This window comes from Rhamphochromis longiceps, linkage group LG4 (assembly GCF_057381845.1).
Source record: "Rhamphochromis longiceps isolate RC_006_pf linkage group LG4, R_longiceps_female_GT1.1, whole genome shotgun sequence".
Taxonomy (NCBI): domain Eukaryota; kingdom Metazoa; phylum Chordata; class Actinopteri; order Cichliformes; family Cichlidae; genus Rhamphochromis; species Rhamphochromis longiceps.
The window spans coordinates 2,023,828-2,043,737 of NC_140560.1; the positions used below are offsets into that span (position 1 = coordinate 2,023,828).

General features: G+C 45.3%; 1 protein-coding gene and 1 long non-coding RNA gene across 4 annotated transcripts in view; one reads left to right on the plus strand and one right to left on the minus strand.

Annotated features, from left to right (window-relative positions):
* The window catches only part of LOC146670765 (uncharacterized), a 428,660-nt gene that overhangs the window by 318,339 nt on the left and 90,411 nt on the right, over window positions 1–19,910 (plus strand). The window lies entirely within an intron of this gene.
* Window positions 6,527–19,910, minus strand: part of LOC146670780 (syntaxin-binding protein 4) — a 59,212-nt gene continuing 45,828 nt past the window's right edge. For 2 of the 3 annotated variants that reach the window (XM_085402867.1, XM_085402865.1), the window contains 10 exons: window positions 17,610–17,698; window positions 15,808–15,904; window positions 14,168–14,295; window positions 13,687–13,779; window positions 11,328–11,393; window positions 10,742–10,933; window positions 10,341–10,457; window positions 8,631–8,677; window positions 8,406–8,533; window positions 6,527–7,512 (listed from right to left, as the gene is read on the minus strand). In XM_085402867.1, coding sequence (XP_085258993.1) covers window positions 7,457–7,512; window positions 8,406–8,533; window positions 8,631–8,677; window positions 10,341–10,457; window positions 10,742–10,933; window positions 11,328–11,393; window positions 13,687–13,779; window positions 14,168–14,295; window positions 15,808–15,904; window positions 17,610–17,698 — 1,013 coding nt within the window. In that variant the 3' untranslated portion in view covers window positions 6,527–7,456. The remainder of the gene's footprint in view (window positions 7,513–8,405; window positions 8,534–8,630; window positions 8,678–10,340; window positions 10,458–10,741; window positions 10,934–11,327; window positions 11,394–13,686; window positions 13,780–14,167; window positions 14,296–15,807; window positions 15,905–17,609; window positions 17,699–19,910) is intronic. The other variant, XM_085402866.1, reaches the window with a different exon arrangement.

Below are 19,910 nucleotides of genomic sequence, written 5' to 3' on the forward strand. Positions count from 1 at the left end.
TCTCGTGTGCTGTACAGTTATACACAAACGTCATGGACTGTATCATCTGCGGCCATTTCTGCTTAGATCTGGGGGGGAGGGACCGTAACATGTTTCCAAGGGTGCGATTAAATCTCTCTGTGGCACCATTACCCATGGGGTGGTATGGTGAAGTGTGAGATTTGGCAACGCCACCCAAAACCAGAAGCTCTGCAAGCAGCTCGCTCTCAAAACTAGCTCCCTGGTCCCTGGTCCCAAAGCTTTTTAGCAACTCTCTTAGCTGTCTGATCCTGGCATTGGAATGCATGTGCTAATTTTGTGACGTGGTCAGTGATTACAAGGACATCCACAGACTTGTTGTTGCTGTCCTCAGCTGACCAGAAGTCAATCTACACAAATCTACCTCATAAATCCCTCCATAAACTGCAGTTGGTTCAAAACACAGCTGCTCGTATTATTTCCAGAACTAGATCCACTGAACATATAACACCAGTTCTTAAACAGCTCCATTGGCTCCCAGTTCACCTCCGTGTCAATTTCAAGATCCTGCTTCTCACTTTCAAAGCGCTTCATAACCTCGCTCCTCCATATCTATCCGATCTTCTCCACACATCCTCGCCCCTTCGTACACTCCGCTCTTCTTCAGCTTCCCTTCTGTCAGTTCCACCTGCTCGCCTGACTACCACGGGACTCAGAGCCTTTAGTTGTTCTGCCCCGAGACTTTGGATGCACTTCCACTTGCTCTACGGACCACACACTGTCTCACCACTTTTAACTCACTACTCAAAACCCATCTGTTTAGAACTGCATACAACAGATCTGTCTTAGGCCATTTTTACCTTGCTCAGTTTTTATATTTGCTTTCATACTTTTATGGCTGTTTATGTCTAAATTTTATCTACCATGTTTGCTATATATACATTATTCTTATGTTTTTTATGGTATTGTTTACGTGTTACTGTAAGGTGACCTTGAGGGTCTGAAAGGCGCCTATAAATAAAATGTATTATTATTATTATTATTACAAGTTGCAGTGGAGCACAGGTCTTAATGCTTTCCAACAGGGCCCTAGCTGCTGGCTCTGGGGTCTTGTTGGGGTCTCACATGATTGCACACATCCTTCTCCATATCATACCAGAAGAAACGCTGACGAGCCAAGGAGAGTGTGCGAGGTTGACTTTGATGACCAGCGTTGTCATGTATGCCAGACAGCACCATTTGTTTTAAGGAGTCAGGTACCACAAACTGGAATCTCTTGTGTTTGGTCAGTGGGTCCCTCACAACTCTGTAGAGGACACCATTGAGGAATGTGAGCTTATCCCATTGTTTTAGAAGCTGCAATGTATGTTGGTTCTCGTGATAGCGCTCATGTCAGGAGGGCCTGCGCTTACGGTCAACATAGCAGGCTACTCTGGAGATCACAGGATCTCTCTTCCAGGAGATCAGCATGGGATATCAATTTCTCACATGATTGCACACATCCTTCTCCATATCATACCAGAAGAAACACTGACGAGCCATCACATGAGAGACATCACAGTCAGGTGGACTAATGGAGGTCAGGTGAGCAGCGCTGGTGAGAAGCAGACTCCCACTCACAGAGGGAGGACATGATAGAAGAGACGTGATCAGTTGACAGAGACACATCGAGCACAGCAGATGGTGGAGCACTGTGTATCGACTGAGGCTGACAGGTCAAACAGAAGCCATCTTGGACACTGGCATCTTTCACATCACTGACTTGCTCTAGCAGCTCAAAGTATGGCTCCGACAGGAGGCGCTGGGCCAACGGCCTCACAAACGGTTCCCTGCTCAGGGTGTCTGCCACGATGTTCAGCTTTCCAGGAACATATTTGATCTCAAAGCAGTATGGTGCAAGCTTAGAGACCCAACGCTGTTCACAGGCATCCAGCTTTGGCTTAGTCAGAATGTATGTGAGAGGATTGTTATCAGTCCAGACAGTGAACTGGTGACCCTTGAGCCAGTGGCTGAACTTATCGCACACAGCCCACTTCAGAGCCAAAAATTCAAGCAGGTGTGCTGGGTATTTGGCCTGGCTGCGGCTGAGAGACTTACTAGCAAAGGCTATAGGTCTTGCTCTCTCCTCACCAGCTGGCACCTGGGATAAGACAGCACCCAGCCCATCCATGGAAGCATCAGTTGAAAGGATGAATGGCCTCTCAAAATCAGGATGTGCCAGCATCGCACAGCTGAGGAGTGCACCTTTGAGTTCCTCTCTCCCTCCCGCTCTGTTCCTGTGCTACTGTGAGTGTAACTACCGCCCTTCCCCCCTCTGCCCAGCGCAAAGCACAAGGCTCGCGTGCAGAGTGAAGCGGAAAAAAGGGTGAGAGAGGGTGAGAGAAAGGGAAAAAAAAACCATGGCTTGCATCGTTCACTTCAAAGAGTCGGCTCTAAGAGCCGTTTCGTTCGCGACCGACACATCACTACTGGTCATTGCAGCTAGAGGGCACATTCTGGGGAGACCGTGGCTGGGTGGTGCATGGAGTTAAGGGAGGACGTGATATTTTCCCCAATTTGCTTTGCTAAATCAGTAATCAAGCTGCTCAACATGTCAGTAGTGACAGCTTGGGTGTGTGTTTGCCATTTGCAAGCAGTTGGTGTGGAGCTAGCTGCCCATCCATGCGGGCACCAATACTGCTGGCCTACCCCTCCCAAAACACCTTGGAGCAATCTGATGACCCCTCCCCAAACCAAAAGTCACATTACTCCCCGCAGAGAACAGATCAGGCATAGTGCTATCCACAGTGGCTAAATATACATTATATGTGTGTTGTACGGTGTCTGGAAAGAAATGACACCCACCTCTCCCACAGGGGAATTGTAGAAGCGGGGAGAGGCCAAAGGGGTGCACTGTATTTATAGGGTTGCACCAAAGAAGAAGAAGAATGCGGGGGGCTCCAACTGATAAAGAATATAACTACAGGCTTGAAGGTCCTAAAAGTCATGTATAACAGGAACGGGAACCCAGGACCTTCTTGCTGTGAGGCAACAGTGCTAACCACCATGCCACCCGAGTCTTTATCCCTTTTCACTTTTTTTTCACGTCCCAGTTCAAATCATTGTCAACATGAGGTGGTAATGAGCAAGGTGAGTTGTCAGGGTTTGTTGGAGATCTTGTCCAAATGAATGAATTTCAGGATGGCAGCGCTCGCAGATACACTGCCAGTGCAGTAAACGCATACCTGGATAGAACAATATCAGTCATGGATTGGCCTCCCTAGAGCCCAGACCTCAACACTATTAAAGCAGTCTGGGATCATCTTGATAGAGAACAGAACTAAAAGCAGAAACATCCAAAGAAGAGCTTTGAATGTCCTTCGAGAAGTCTGGAGAACTGTTCCTGAAGATACTTGAATGACAAAGCTGCCTCAGAGAGTTCAGACTGTGCTGAAGAATAAAGGTGCTCTCACGCAATATTCACTTTCACATTCACTGAAATTGTACAAAGTTTGATTGTGCCTTCTATACTGTATTTGCAGGTACACTATAATCAGTGTTAATAATAAAAAATAATAAACTCTTAACCATTCTCTTACCATATTTACATTATTTTCGTCCTTATATCAACTGATATGAATTAGTATTAACTGAACAGTTTTATATGCAGTAGTCCTGCAACCTGTCACACGTTCTGTTGTTCCAGGCGGCAGCGTTACAGTTGCCATGGTTACAGGGTGCCGCCTCTCTGACTGTGTGTTTCCTGGGTGAGAGAGCGCCTTTTTGTTGTTGTTGATGTTGTTGTGCTGAGCTAATAGGCAGAGTGTTACAGGCATCGCCCTAAAGCATGTAGCCTGATGGGCAGTGTAGTCCGTGCTGTAGGGAGGATGGACTGTCATACCCGTGATGTGTCAGTGAGCGAGGGAGAAAAAGGAAAAGTACGAGCTGTCATCGAGCAGAAACGGGAGCTGGAAGCATGTAAATATAATAATAACCACTGCAGCCAAGAAGAGTAAGTACACTATTAAGACTCGACTGTACGCTGTGTTCCTGTTTTCCTCCGAAACAATAAGTCCCGTTGCAGCAGCCTTTCAACGCCTCTCTCTGTCTCTCGCTGCAAACTTGACCCACACAACAAAGTAAAGCTAGTTTTCAGCTACGAGCCCGACACGAACCCGACGTATTAGTCAGAGGTCCCTTTACTACGGTTCGGAGCCGCAGACCTTCAGTAACAGTAATAAATCACATGAATAGCACATTCATGTAGCTGTAAAAAGCATGATAATATATTAAGTAATCCAAAGTATTCAGAATACGTTACTCTCATTGAGTAACGTAACGGAATATGTTACAGAATACATTTTGGGGCATGTAATCTGTAATCTGTAGTGGAATACATTTTAAAAGTAACCTTCCCAACACTGACTACAATGCCAAAAGTGTTCGCTCTTCTTCCTTCACACACACAAACCTGAGTGACATCAGGGTTTAACAGGACGTTGGCCCAACCTTTGCAGCTATACCAGCTTCAACTCTTATTGGAAGACTTTCCACAAGATTTAGGAGTGTGTTTGTGTGTGTGTTTCTGATCTTTTTCCCAGAAGCACATGTGTGAGGTCAGACTCTGATGTTAGATGAGGAGGCCTATTTAGCACTAAATGATCCCAAAGGTGTTCTGTCAGGACTCTGTGAGAGCCGGTCATGTCCGAACTCACTCATTGATGTCTTAATAGAAGTGCTTTGTGCACTTGTGTGTAGTTATGTTGTAGCAGGAAGGAGCGATTCCCAAACTGTTCCCACAAATCATGAGCATGAAATTGTCCAAAATGTCTTGGCATGCTGAAGAGTTCCTTTCACTGAAACTAAGGGGGCGAGCCCACGCCTGAAACAAAACATCACATCAGAATTCCTCATTCACCAAAGTTAACAGTTCGCACAATGCAGTCCGATAAGCACAGTCTCCTGGTAACCACCAAACCCAGACCGGTCACTGCAGAGAGCACGTCTGCACTGCTGTATAATGCAGCGGGGCGGTGCTTTACAGCACACACACTTTGCAGTACGCTGGGTGATGTAAGTCGTGGATGCAGCAACTCGGCAATGGAAACCCATTCCACGAAGCTCTCTATGCACTGTTCTTGAGCTAATCCTTTACTATAACAACAATAAACAACTTCAGTGAACAGTCCAAAGATTTCATGGTTAAGGCCCAATATTGATCCTAGCAACATCCCTAGAAGGAAGATTTCTATACTGATGGCAGTGGGCTCTTCTGAAGGACAACACCCTGATACAGCGAATTGTATCAATGAATCAGTGATATGAACATGAGCACTCACTGTTTTTATGGGGCTCAGGTTGTCATGGAATAAGGTGGGGACCTGTCCTGGTTACTTTCAGTCGCATCTTGTTTGTTGTGAAATCCACTGTGAATATGTAAATGTTAGGGTTCCTGGGTCGTTGACTCAGTGGTTTCTGTTTTGTACCCTTTATTTGTGTTCTCTTGGTTTATTTTTGTGAAGGTTCTGGTTTCTGTTTTGCATTTCTATTTTTCCCCAGCTCTTCTTGGTGTTTATGTTGTTCTCAGGTTCTGGTTTCCATACTCCCTCTATTCTGTGTCCAGTCAGAGTCTGTGTCCGCCCTGGTCCCACGTCTCTGTTCCCTCTGTTGCAGTGCCTGCTTGTGTGTCTGTAAGTTCAGTCTGTGTTTCCTGTTTTACTTTGAAAGTCCGTGTCTGATGTTAATGCGTCTGGTTTTGCTTCCTTTGTCTCGTCAGCCCTGATTTGCCCCAGCTGTGTTTCCCTCCTGTTTCCCATTCCCTGATTGCTCCCTCTGTGTATTTTTGGGTCCTTTTCCTGCCTGCACATGACAGTAAAGAAGCAAAACCACACACACTGGGTCATTGCCTCACATGTCTCTGGTGCTGTGTAAGTGCCCCACAGTGACTTTCTGTGAGGGTTTAAATGGTAGATGGACTCCCTTTCCACTCAGTTTGACTTCTCTGAGTACTTTTTTACAACTAGCCTCATTCATATAAACACTTTTTCCCCTATGCTCAAGTACTTTTAACTTAACATCCGCACATACAGCACTGTGCAAAAGAAGATCTGTGCTTAGTTCTCCGAGATGTTTGGAGCAAACTACCCGCCGAGTAAAAACTGTGCACGTGGACCTAGAAGAAGGCAAAGGGTGGTTGCACCAAACACTGATGCGATTTCTTTGGTTCATTCACTGCATTTTGTTGATTGATGAAAGTAAATGATTCACACTGAAAGCACAGTGCTGTGTGTTTGTGTTTAGTTTATCTTCCCAGGGGTAACTCATCAATATAACTAGAAATGCCTGCAGGAGGAGCCAGAGATCAAGACAGCCCCCTCATTTGCAACCACGATTTCCACACATGACCCTAGAACGTCACGTCATTAGTCAGTATCCGCTTCCTGAACACCCTCGTGCACAAACTGTGAGCAGCTCTGGTTTCCTGCTTTTTGAGGGGCTTCTGTGGGAAGCAGTTGTGGTGAAATCGCCCCCTGTGAGCAGCACTGTTTGCTGGATGCTGAACAAAAGTCGAACTCGACACCAGTCCGGTCATCAGTTATTCCTTTAATATAAAACAGTAACAGAAAGAATGAGGCCACACCAAAGATGCAATCTGGTTGAAGGACATGTCATTATTGTCACTGCAGTTGTAGATGTCTGTAGAAATCAAATCTATGTTCAACATGTAGCCTAAGACTGAGGTCTGCCTACACAGAATACCAAACACAGTTTTACACAGCTGGAGCTACGGCAACAGGTACACTACTCCTGAACGCAGGAGACACATCAACATGAACCAGGCAATGAGATGAAGATGATCCACGCTGCACCTTCAAACCTTCATTTCTTGTCTTCCATGACAGTGTGAGTAAGGGCGCGAGGGAAGGAAGCATGGCAGATGTTGTGTTAGAGCAGACGAGCTAATTTGTCATGGAGTTTCTGACACAGGGGGACACGCTGTACACATCAGCTTTCCAAGTAACAAGTCCTCCTTTTACGGAGTGGAGATGAGTTTGTGTTTGTGAGGATAGAAAAGAGGTTGGCAAGAGTATTAACAAGGTTTACAGCAGTGACACTGTGGGAGTGTGTGGAGGACTTGGTCATGCAGCTCCACCTGTACCACCTGCTGTAAGAGTAACACACTAGAGAATTGCAGCAGCACTTCTCACAGAGACTTCAGTACATGTGATGTGCTGCTGACAGGATGAGACCGAATCAGCAGATCCCACTGCTGAGCCCTGTGAGGAGCATTTGGAGTAACTGGAGGGAATACACTAATTTCATGTGCACAAACAGGCTTTGGCATTAAAACGTGGTCAGTCTGTCCCAGTGAGGGTTTAACTGTCGCTGTCGTCGTGTCCTGTCGTAGGATGGTGTGTTTGCTGCGGACTGTGGTGAAGTGCATGGCGAGGTCAGCTGCTCGTTGGGGGTCCTCTGCCCGGCCCAGGTCTGGACTCAGTCCTCTTTGGCTTGGTGCTGTTCACACATGGTGAGGACTGACATCTGGAGCTGAAGCTGCATCTGCACTCACCGGTTCTGTAGAAGAGGTGGACAGAAAGACTTGAGTCTATAGCAGTATGGTAATAGGAGGCAGTGGTGCCTGCTGCGAGCGGGAAAGACAACCCTTTGGATAAAGCAAACACAAATAGAGGTAGGGAAAATACCAGGTCTTTGTTTCAGCTGTGAGCAGTGAGGGCAGCAGCTAGTGGCTCACACTGTCACTGCAGGTCTGAATCACAAGCTGTTGCTTCCCTTTGACCCGTGCTGCGATGCTTCTGTCACAGGTAAGCCTCAAAGCCGTGTTTTTGAAAACTTACACACAAAGTAACTCATTTGAAACAGTGTTGCTTTGGTCACAGCTTGGATTTCAATCTCAGCTGTATTTAAAAAGAACTGAACATGAAGCCAGAACAGTTTCAGCTTCTAAAGAAACAGCTTTTAATCATCGTCACCACTTTATGTCCTGGGACCCTGCTTTCTCTACCTTTGTGAAAAAGGAACTTCAGCAGATCGGCCTGATGAGTAAGGATGAGATATTATCCATGTTTCATTGCTCCACTTCAGATCTGCTGCAGAACGATGGACAGCAGTGGTTGCACACTGGCTGCTTTAATATATCACTGCCTTGAGGCTGCAGGTTACATCCACGTCTGTTATACTGTATGAGGTGAAGCGTGTGGAGTAATTTGGCACTAAAGACTTTGTATATATATTTTATACTGACGCCATTATAGCAGAGTTCTTGCTAAAGGATGGCTCATAATTAGTTCATCAATTCTTAAGCCGTGGCAAAAGAAAACTAATTTTCATCACATTATCTGAAAGTGTTTGCAGTTTGAACCTTTGTCCTTCCTTCCAAACATGGTGTTTCCACGTACTGTATGCACACAGTGTTCAGGCTTTTTATTCTGGGTTAGTGAGCTCTGTACCTTTATCAGTTGTGAGAGTACACACCCCCTCCACCAGCTCTTTGGCTTCCACAGCCAGCTGGAAGGCTGGGTCAGGAATTGGTGATGGGATGTCGGGGCTTTCCGTGGCAGGAGATGACCTGTTACTCCTGATATAGACAGACACACAAGCAGAAGGACAGTTGGAGCAGGAACTCGACTGCAAAGCTGTAAGGCGCTTGTAAGGTGAAGGTCGCGCTCTCTTACCCCCCTTCTCCAAATAGGCTGGGCGTGGTCAGCACTTTGTGGACGTTCTGTAAAGAGAGATAATGTGACAGCTGTAAGGCCGAGCGCTGGCAGCAGTAACACACACCGGGTCTCTCTGTGCTGTCAGGATGAAGCGAACCAGAGAGAAGAGCTTGATTGCTGGACCTCGTCAGTTATTAGTGTTATCAGCCACAGGCTGCACCTTCCCCTCGTTGTGTTTTTCAAACTGGTTTCTATGCTGATGGCTTTGTGCACACCCCTGTGTCTGACTGGTTCCTGCACCTTGCATCCTTCCACCATCACTGATGGATATGAGGAAACATCCACCCACAGCCAATTCTCCTAGGACAGATGTTGGTGGAACAGCCTGTGCAGCAGCTGGTTTATGGCTGTGGACAGAGCTGTAGCACACTTCCATCACTGGGGGCAGACTGACTCCATCAGCTTATTTTCCTGTCACTAGATTTAAAGACCAGATCTGGAAATCTCAGAGCTGCACATGCAGCCTCCACATCATCTGCCGCACACCATGGAAGGAAACGCTCAAGCCTTTGGTCAAATAATGCAACAGTTATGTACAGCTCTATGCATTTTCCTACTTCATCTAATAAATCTACAGGTTCGCTTAAATAGTCTTAACTGCAAATTAAACCATCACATGCATAGTGGCTGACATGGGTCCCATAATGTGTTTTTCTCTGACATTTACACTTGAATGTTGTCCTGGGGGAAACACTGAGCTGTTAATAAGTTTGAATGACGACATCATTTCTGTACTGGCACTCAGTTACTAATAGCATTTTTGCCAAACAACCTTCAGTCTGTATGTGTGTGTGTCTGCAGGGAAGACCAGGAAATACAAACAGGTGGCGAGCACATCACTCTTGTTGATTAACCACAACTAAAGGGAAAGATGGCACAAACTGCATCCTTATTATCACGGAAGCTAACGTGTGTGTTTGTTTGACAATCAGAAGAACCGACGTCTGAGACCATTCTGCAGTTTTGTGTGGATGCTCAGTTATTGATCGTCTTCCCCCTAACGTGGGATATTTAACAGCTTTAGCACATTAGCAAAGAAAGGCTTTGATGGAGAGGGGACGTCAGCTCCCCTCTCCATCAAAGTGTGTGCATCTCTTATAACAAGTTGTTGGAAAAATAACCAGCGAGAATGTGGTGATTACACTGTCACCTGCTTCAGTGACTACAGTTGTGTAGCGAGCTGTTTTGCTGCTTCACCACCTTCACTTTTCAACGATATTGAATCTCTTTGTAGATGCTGACAGTTAACCACGTCACGCAGCGCTCAAGCCTTTCATTCAGCTGTTTCAGTTTTTATTCATATATTTTTATGCACTTTTTCCTGAACCTGTTAAAAGCTTCTATTTTAGAGATACACAGTCTTCAGCTTTGATAACTGAGTTCTTATCAATCAGTATAAGATTATATTCCCCACATTAACACTCTGTAGAATTTGTATTTTTATTAATACTTAAGGCTGAATTGAGTGTGTTGTGCAAAACAACTGTAGAAAGCTATGATAACACTTTGAGAAGAAGAAGCAATGTTAACAGCTTCGGATCGCTGTCCTGTCCCAGTTCGGACCGAGGTTTAGCTGTGAGACCAATACAACACTCTGGTATACAGAGTGGACTCAGTCTGCTTCCTGCCTGTTCACAGCTCTGTGTGCATCCAAAGGAACACCAGTACCTGAGCAAAGCCTAGCAGTTTCTTGTTGGAGATCTCCAGAGTTTTCCTGCTCAGCTCGGACTTCTTCAGCTGGCAGTCGATAGTCGTCAGCCTCCTCTTCAGCTCGCCCACCTCCTCCTGACAAACACACCAACACACTCAGCTTGTGTACGTGTGTCACGTAGACAACTCTTTGGGTGCATGAGTGCATCATGTATCACTATACAGTACAATGACCTTTGACCTAATGCCTGAACATATTGGATGTGTAAGATGTAGAGTACTGTGAAGATGCATTTAAAAATACAGACAGATGTTCAGACAGATGTTTCCCCAAATTTCAAGGCTGAAATGAGGTTTTCTTGCTCTCCTGTCAGTGGCCCTGAACAAGGCTGTGGGCCACGACTCTGACATCATTGTACCTGCATGGACTCTGCTCCCCGTCTTTGCTTCTTGGTGGCCAGCTGGCTCTTCAGGTCTCTGATCTCAGCCTCCAGCAGCTGGATGACTTCTTCATAGTCCTGCTCAGCACTGCCGGCCTGCCGATGCACCGCCTCAGACGCCTGCAGACGACTCTTCAGGCGAGTGTTCTCCTCTACAGTCAGACAGGCTTTCTAGGAGAAATGACAGAAGGATTCACTCGCTGCCTTCAGTCTTCGTCCATGTTTTCAGATGATTCAGCTGCCAGTGAGACGTATTTTACATTGCTAAATACAACAGGATGATCATATGAATATGTTATTAGCTATTTCATTTTACCAGCTGAGAAATCTTTACATTCTTGGTTCTCATACTTAAACTGTCCTACGACATCGAGAAGCTGCACAACAACACCATTTCTAATCATTCATCAACTAAAAAACAGCCGGCATTATCAGCAGACTCAGTTTGATTAGTTTCACTACAAAAATAATTTCCATTCAACTTTGACCCCACGCTCATATCCCACAGTTATAAAGATGTAACTTGAGACTGCGCGTCTCCACAGGCTGCAGGCTGGCCTCTGACCTCTGAGGTCTTCTGCAACTCCTCCTCGAGGGTTTTCTTGCTGTGTTCCATGTCCTTCAGCATCACCTGCCAAGAGAGGCAGCAGATGAAGTGGCAGCTTCCTGTATGACTGTTAAAGACCCCACCTTTCCATTCAGAGGACAGACACACAACTGTGAGGAGAAAAAGCAGCTAAATCTTGGTGAGGTTGGGACGTTGGGCTTCGTCTGTGGTTTTCCCACTGAGTGTGTGTTTGTTGGCTAAGTGTGGAAACAGGATTCTATGTGTTTAGTTTTAAACTGCAAAACGTATTCTCACTACTTCACTTGGTAGCCAAAGAAATGCCACCAAAACGCCCGCTCCAGCCCTAGTCTATGATCCAAAGAGATGACTGAGACTAAGAGTGTAAATGTGCCTATTAAACCATATTTCTGGGCACTGTTGAAGGAAGCAGGTTTAGCTAGCCATGCCGAGTCAACTCTGAGACGAGGAAAACTCGTGTTTCCTGAACTTTCCTCCGACTCCTCCCATCCTGTTTATTCTCCAAAGTGGCTGTCAGAGCACGGAGCGAATTCAACTGCAGATTTTTAGAAACAGTTAACCTGAGTGCTTTTACAGTCATTCTGTCATCAGTATATAAGAACAACGACAGTAATTATGTCACTCATTTATTATCAGCTCAGAATAAAATCCATTTTTTCCATCGTTCTAACTCTGTGACTAATGCAGCTGAAATGCTAGTGCCAGTTCTGTTACATTATACAAGCATACATTTACACTGCTATGCTGATGACACCCAGCTCTATCTGTGCATGAAGCCAGATAACACACACCAATGAGTTAAACTGCAGGAATGTCTTAAAGACATAAAGACCTGGATGGCCGCTAACTTTCTGCTTCTTAATTCAGATCAAACTGAGGTTATTGTACTCGGCCCTGAAAAGCTTAGAAATATGGTATTATTTGACTGTTGGAGTTTTATATTATTGTAGGGTACATCCTCTATAGTGAAATTAACAAAGTTTTACAGTTTACATCATATATAGTTAACCTCTGTAATATTCTGAATATTTAAGGAGCTTGGAAAGAAAAGCGTCTGGACTTCTTTAAGTTACTTGAAGACGTTTCACCTCTCATCCGAGAAGCTTCTTCAGTTCTAAGGTCAAATGGTGGAGAGTCCCAGATATAAACCTAGTGGGAGTTTCCCCCCACAGAGGGACAAAAGGACCCCCTGATGATCCTCTAATCGCCTGAGCCAAGGTGTGAAACTGGGTGTGGGTCCCAATCAGCCAGGGTTTCGGGTGTGTTCCCTTCAGGCTTAGAGGGAACATGTTCTGCCCGGTGGTGTAGGGTCCTAATTACTCCAAGTTTGTGTTCCAGAGGGTGATGGGAGTCAAAGAGGAGGTACTGGTCCGTGTGTGTGGGCTTCCGGTAAACTTCGATGTTGAGTTTGCCGTTCTCTTCAATGTGCACGGCGCAGTCCAGGAAAGGCAAACAGTCGTCCTTTGTGTCTTCCCTGGTGAACTTGATGTTTTTATCCACAGCGTTAATGTGCGCAGTGAAGGATTCCACTTCTTGTGTCTTGATTTTGACCCAGGTGTCGTCCACATATCTGTACCAGTGGCTGGGTACTCTTCCTTTGAAAGAGCCAAGAGCCTTCCTTTCCACTTCCTCCATGTAAAGGTTGCTGCAATAGGTGACACGGGGGAGCCCATGGCACAGCCATGTTTTTGTCTGTAGAAGCCCTCGTTGTACTTGAAATATGTAGTGGTGAGGCAGAGGTCTAACAGTGTGCAGGTCTGATCGGGGTGAAGCTGGTCCTGTCCTCCAAGGAGCTGTAATGTGCAGCCATAATAAACAGGAGCACTGAGAGCGCACTCAGCCACGACACCACTGGAGTTAAAATGTTTGTTACAGCTCTGTGCCAGAAAACCACCAGGACAATGCAGCAATCGTCTGTGCTCTTACTCACAGTGATACATTTCACTGTAAATTTGAATCATTTTGTCACCATTTTATCGATACACGGCGACACGTGTAGGTGCCGATCATGGGCATCATTTTATGTGAGTGTGCTCAGAGTGTGACGCCCAGTTTAACAGAGACAGCTCCTGACCATCATCATGATACTCATCATCTCTAACTGGGGCTTCGGGTTTGTCGAGCCAGCTAAGGTAAATTAGCCTGAGTGTGTTGGACTTCATTCTTAGTAAAGACCACAGGACAGATACGAAACAAGACAGTAGACATAATAAAAGACACTGTGGGACAGAGGGAGACACAGTCAAAGAAAAGTAAAAGTAAAGCTACTAAGAGAAAACATAACAGCTGGAAGTCCTCACCACTGACCAAAGAGGGACAAACAAAGGTGTGTTTTCACCTTGAGCTGTTTCATCTGCGTCTGCAGCTGCTTCACCTCAGTCTGAAACTGCTCCATCTCCTCACTGCTGTAGCTGCACTCTGATTCATATGTCTGCACACACACACACACACACACACACACACACACACACACACACACACACACACACACACACACACACACACACACACACACACACACAGTTAGCCCTTCATTTCTGGGTGGAAATTTTAAAATATTAGATTAATTGTGACTGGAGTTTGTTTTAAAGCTTAGATTTTATGCTATTTATGCCTTTTTTGCTGCTCTTTTTTAAAAGTCATTCTTTTAAACTGTATTTATTCTTTTTAAACTGTATTGCTTCTTGCACTGTAGAGGCTGGTGAGAAACAGTATTTGGTTTCAGGCTGGGTAACATCATACAATAAACTTCTTGAGTCTTAATTAATTACAGAGTCTGCTGTTTTGTGTCTATATGAGCGGCTGTGAGAGCTGCTTACAGGTGAGTGGAAGGCTGAGGTATCCATCAGACTAGCTGCTTCATGGTAGGAGAATGTGAAGGGACCCGTCTCCAAGCCCAGCTCCTCCAGGTTCTCCTGGAAGATGTTCCGGGTTGCCTCCACAAAGTCTGAGCCATCACACCAAAACAGATGGGATTCATTGTTTTAACAGAAAAACAAGGAAAAGCAAACAATCAGGGTCATGTGTACACACACACACACACACACACACACACACACACACACACACACACACACACACACACACACACACACACACACACACACACACACACCTTATAAAAATCTGTGAGTCAAAGCGAAGAAAGGTAAAAGAAAGAAAGACCTCCAAGTAATTAACTTGCCCACTCCAGCTCCTACAACCAAATGCAAAGTAGGGAAGAGGGTTAGCTCCACCCACCACAACTCCCAAGCTAGCAAGAATTATCTATTCACGCATTTGGGTCCCCATAAAGAGAGACACACACAGACACACACACCTTACTGTATATGAAATTATAGACTGGCTCCAACAGCGTTACAGGCTCTGGACCCTTTCACGTCTGTCACATGGCTCAGGGTGAACCTGCACTCATCTGTTAAAACCACGGGACACCAGTGGTGGACCTGCCACTCCTGGTATTTTGTGAATAAATGCCAGTTGGGCTCCATGGTACCGTACAGTGTGCACAGCACCCACTAGAGGACATCCAGCCCTCTGACCACTCTCCTTAGGATGCATTCACACCAGCGGCCTGCTGCAGGTTATTTTGTAGCTCTGACAGTTCCTCCTTGCACGAAGGAGCAGATGCTGGTCTAGCTCATGGCTTATGCATGTCCAGCTCTCCTCGAGTAATCTCCTGTCTCCTGGAAGCTCCTCCACGCTCTTAAGAAACGTTCTGGAAACAGCACATATTGATGTGCCATCTTGGCGTATCCCCTCATGCTACCAGTAGTAACACTGAGTCTAGCCTAATGCGACACTAGTGAAAAAACAGTCAGAAAAGATGAGGAGAGAAAAATGTCAGCGACCTTCATCTGTAAAGTCACTACTGTCGCCCCTCTAGTGGACCTGTTGTTAATGTCAACGATACCAAAGCAGCTCAAACTGATGAACAACTGCAACATCCCAAAGGTTAAACTGTTGATGCTATACTCTGATTAAAAAGTGTTCCTTTACATTTTGGGATTAGTGTGTGTCACAAAAGCATAAAAGAAAAGCACTGACAACAACAGCGAGCCCAAATATCCAAAGACCCTCCGCTGGGTCAACGCTCCAGAAGCCAGACACGGGATCTCATGTTTGACCTGCAGTCTAAAGACTAAGCTGCCTGTACAGTTTAATATCATGCACACCCTTTATCATCCAGTCCTTTCTGTCAGTGAGCATTAACAGGTACACGCAGGTGAATTTAGCCCTACGATGTAAACGCTGGCCCTCCAAACGACTGGAAACATGTAGTCACAGCTGGTTACACAATCTGACAATTTACACAAGTGACACAACCAATAAGAAACATGCTGCTGTCACATGATTTGACAGGACCTCAGCACAGATCTTCCACCCAACAGCTGACACGACTACAAATGTGTGCGGCTCATATCAGTGAGTGTACGTGTGCTGCTTGCATGCACGTCACCTCCATAGGCCACGGTGCCTTGTGGGTCTGTGGTCAGACTCTGTCGCAGCTGCTTCTTCTTCTCTTCTGTGACATCCAAACCAAGGAAGGACAAGGCCTAAGAGAGACAGGAGCATGAAGCATGAAGCATTGTATGCTGTCATCAAACTGCACTCTGCATATCACACTTTGTTCTCCAAGTAAAATTATACTTCATTACAAATATTAGCCTAAAGTTACTTCACAAAGCATCTGCAAAGAGGACGCTTGTCTAGGAGACATACTGATACACCTGAGCTACCAGGACAGGATGCAGTAGAAGAAAGTACAAAAACTGCCTACATACACTTTGAGTAATGTGTTTTTCATAAATCGATTATAGAGTTCTTTAATTAGCAAATTCACCGCGTCATAAAGCAGACACTGCTCTGTTCAACACGTGTGTAATTCCTTTGTTTTCAATAGAGTTTTGTACACTGCCTGTTCGTTTTCCTTTGCAGAGCCAACAAATCAGGACAGAATGTTGCCAGTGTTTAAACTCACTGTGTTTCTAATCCCTGGATCAACATGCCCAAGCAAAATGTTGGCAACATTAAAATCAACCTAAATAACAGTAACAACTGTACAAAGAGAGAGTCGTAAAGCTGAAGGGACAGAGTCTGCTGACAGGGTAAAAATAATCCACATGCAATGGAGCAGGCAGGGCAGGCCTGTAAGAGGGAGATTAATAACTGGATGCATAAAGATGATGGGCTGGGAGTACTGGGATACTGTGGGTCCAATCTGAAGTCAAATCTGGGTTCGGGCTGAGGCCAGTTTCTATTAGTTTCTGATGACTGAAAGTGATGAGTGCACTGCAGGAAGAAGCAGTGAAAAGGCGAAATAACATAGGAAAAGGTGCAGAGTGGGTGGGAGCTATACTGAGTAATACCAAAATCAGGAAGAGAATGAAGCTCACTGAGAGAGCAACTGCAGAAGATGAGAAAGGTGACGCCGTGGTTAACGGTGGTCCCTGTGGTAATCGGAGCACTTGGAACAGTGACTCTTAAACTAGGCGAGTGGCTCCAGCAGATCCAGGAACGACATCTCTGCAGGGAGGAGCGCAGACTCTCAGGCCTTTGGTAGAGGGCCCAAGCATGAAGGATAAAGAGCACCCAGAGGGCAAGTGGGGGACATTAGTGCACACTAATCCATCCAAATCATCCATTATCCAGGTGCTCCGATCACTTCCATGGCCCAGGTGTGTACAATCCCGGGTCGCTCTCAGGAGCTCAGTGAATCCCAGCGTGCTTCCATGATAGGATGCTGTCTGCAATCATTTCCTCACTACTAAATATTCCACAATCAACTCTTAGTGGTATTACACAGAGGGGAACAATTGGGATAGACGGCAACTCAGCCACAAGCGGCAGGTCACGTAGAAAGTGCCTCTCTAGCAGCGAATCGCTTAAAGGACCAAAACGACCTCGGTCCACCACATCCTGCCACGGTGGTGTTTCTGCATGCAACGCTTAGCGTCTCAGCCCTGAGCTGCTGCAAATCAGACTCATAAGGGAATTTTCCAGGAAGCTGACATCACTTCCTAGTTCGTTTCTCACATACCTGCTGGTAGGTATTCAACACTGTCGACCAGGATCACCCACAAACCTCGATCCAGTTTCTGACTTCAACAACATACACCTTTCAACCACCAACCATATATGCCTTCACATGTGTCATCGCTCTCACATAATCTGTGTGATTTCTTTAGTATGAGTGTCCACTTAACTGTGTATCAGGCAGCATAGGTCTAAAGAAGCCTACCCGAGCAGGTCAGGACTCACCAAGTCTAATTTGTCTGATTTGAGGCGAATGTAAGGGTCCAGGGTTATCTTAGGTTTTGCTCCTGTCGGGGATCTCTGGCTGGTTGAACCTGGAGAAAGAAAATGAAGAAAAGAAAATCAGGACTGACTTTGGTTAAAAAGAAAAAAAAACGAAACCAGAAGTTTGGGTTGTTTAAAAAAATCCTTTCTTAAGTAGACTGCGTATATACACACAGATGTGTGGTACATAGAACAAGGAAGCACTAGCTCAGGGGTCGGCAACCTGCGCTCTTTAGCTCTGCGGCTCCACGTGGTTTGGAAAACAAAGTATTTTTCATCTCTCACAATAAGCATCACATTCACATAAACCATACCAGCCGAAATGCTGTGCGTTTGTCGAGACTTTCAACCCAGGCAGGCCAAGTATGGATCCTCATGCATCCACATACGTATGTGAGCAGCTCCTCCATGAACTATGGTAACAACAAACACGCTCACGCCTCACAGACGACAGCTTACAGTCCTTTTTTACAGCTTTGTAATTCATTTAAAAGAGACCTTCACCTGGGTGCATCTCCTTTTTGCTGTATTTTTTAAGAGTTCAAAATGTGTTCATTACATAAATAAAATGTAATTTTCTCTGTAGCACTTCATGGATTTCATAAGCAACACACCTTAGTTGTCTATACAAAGCATAAAGGTAAAAAACAATAACAGTGTTATCTTCATTTTAGATGTCAGAAAGTATTTGCGGCTCCCAGTGTTTGCTTTTCCGTGGAAACTGGGTCCAAATGGCTCTTTGAGTGTTAAAGGTTGCTGACCCCTGCACTGGCCTCTTAACAGAATACTGAAAGTGTAATTAGGAGTGAGGAACAGCAGGAGAAATATCGTTATATAATCTGTCATATCAGAGTTGAATAGACAACCTGATGTCGGTGTTGCTGGTTTAAAGCAGGTCTTTGTGACTGTGAGCGATGGTACAGGGAAAAGCAGATGATTAAAAAGAGAGGAACTGAAGAAAAGTGGATGATTATGTAGACGCGAGGGGAGGGAGCAGCCAGCCATTCATATGATGCGTTTTTCTGTCCCAGATTTGAATGGCTGCTCTGCTCTTCTGACTTTAAACTCTGTTTACACTCATGTTACTGTTTTACATTGTCTTCATAGTGTGGAGTCATTTTGTAGATTAACTGATTTAAGAGGAGTATTTATCTGAAATGTTGTCACAGTGAACCATATTTAACCTGGATCATAATTCTGGAACATTATATTTTGTAATATAATAAAAATCTGTTTCTGTGTGTGCGCTCACCTCACTACAAAGTGCTGACATCTGTCACAGCTAGCAACTGGCTTAGAGGCTGGCAGGGAGTGAAATGATTAGAGTACCTAGAAAATAACCTTGGCTGGGTAATCCCAGCCAATTGGATTGGGAAAGGCTGTCCAGTGGCTTTCGGCCGAGAGCCACGAGCAGCCCTATGACACTACAGCTGCTGGTCTGAAGCAGTCCTTCAGTATGACGACAACTGGACTGCTTCAGATCGTTTTCAGTTTCCTTTGGCAAAGTGATGTTCTGCTGAGAGGCATTTGTTGCACCAGAAATAAAGAACAGCAGACATAACGCGAGCCAAAAATATGTTGAAATGAATATGAACTGTGAATACGTCCATTCACTTAAAGACTGCTCTTATCTGTGTTATCTAAATGTTTCTATGTAACATGCTGAGCCACCGCATGCATCAGTACAGCCTCACTGATCTGAGATCCAGTCTCCACTTCTCTGGCTTTACTTCAGGACTGAGACAGATGTTCAGCTGAACTGTGGTGACTGAAGTGCACTAATAAGAGTCACCATTTCATCATTATTTTCATCCTCACAAAACTATTCAGTGATCAATATTTACAATGTTTAAAAGTAGAATGGGAGGCAGAGCCTTCAGTTTTCAGGCCCCTCTTCTGTGGAACCAGCTTCCAGTTTGGATTCAGGAGACAGACACTATCTCTACTTTCAAGATTAGGCTTCAAACTTTCCTTTTTGCTAAAGCATATAGTTAGGGCTGGACCAGGTGACCCTGAATCCTCCCTTAGTTATGCTGCAATAGACGTAGGCTGTAGAGTGTTTCTTCTTCAGTCACCATTTTCATGAACTATGTATTGAATCATTAGTTGATGTTAATCTCTGGCTTTCTTCCACAGCGTGTCTTTGTCCTGTCATCATCCTCCAAACCCAGCCAGTCACATGTCCACCCCTCCCTGAGCCTGGCTCAGCTGGAGGTTTTTCCTTTTAAAATCAAGTTTGTCCTTCTTGCTCTCGCCAAGTGC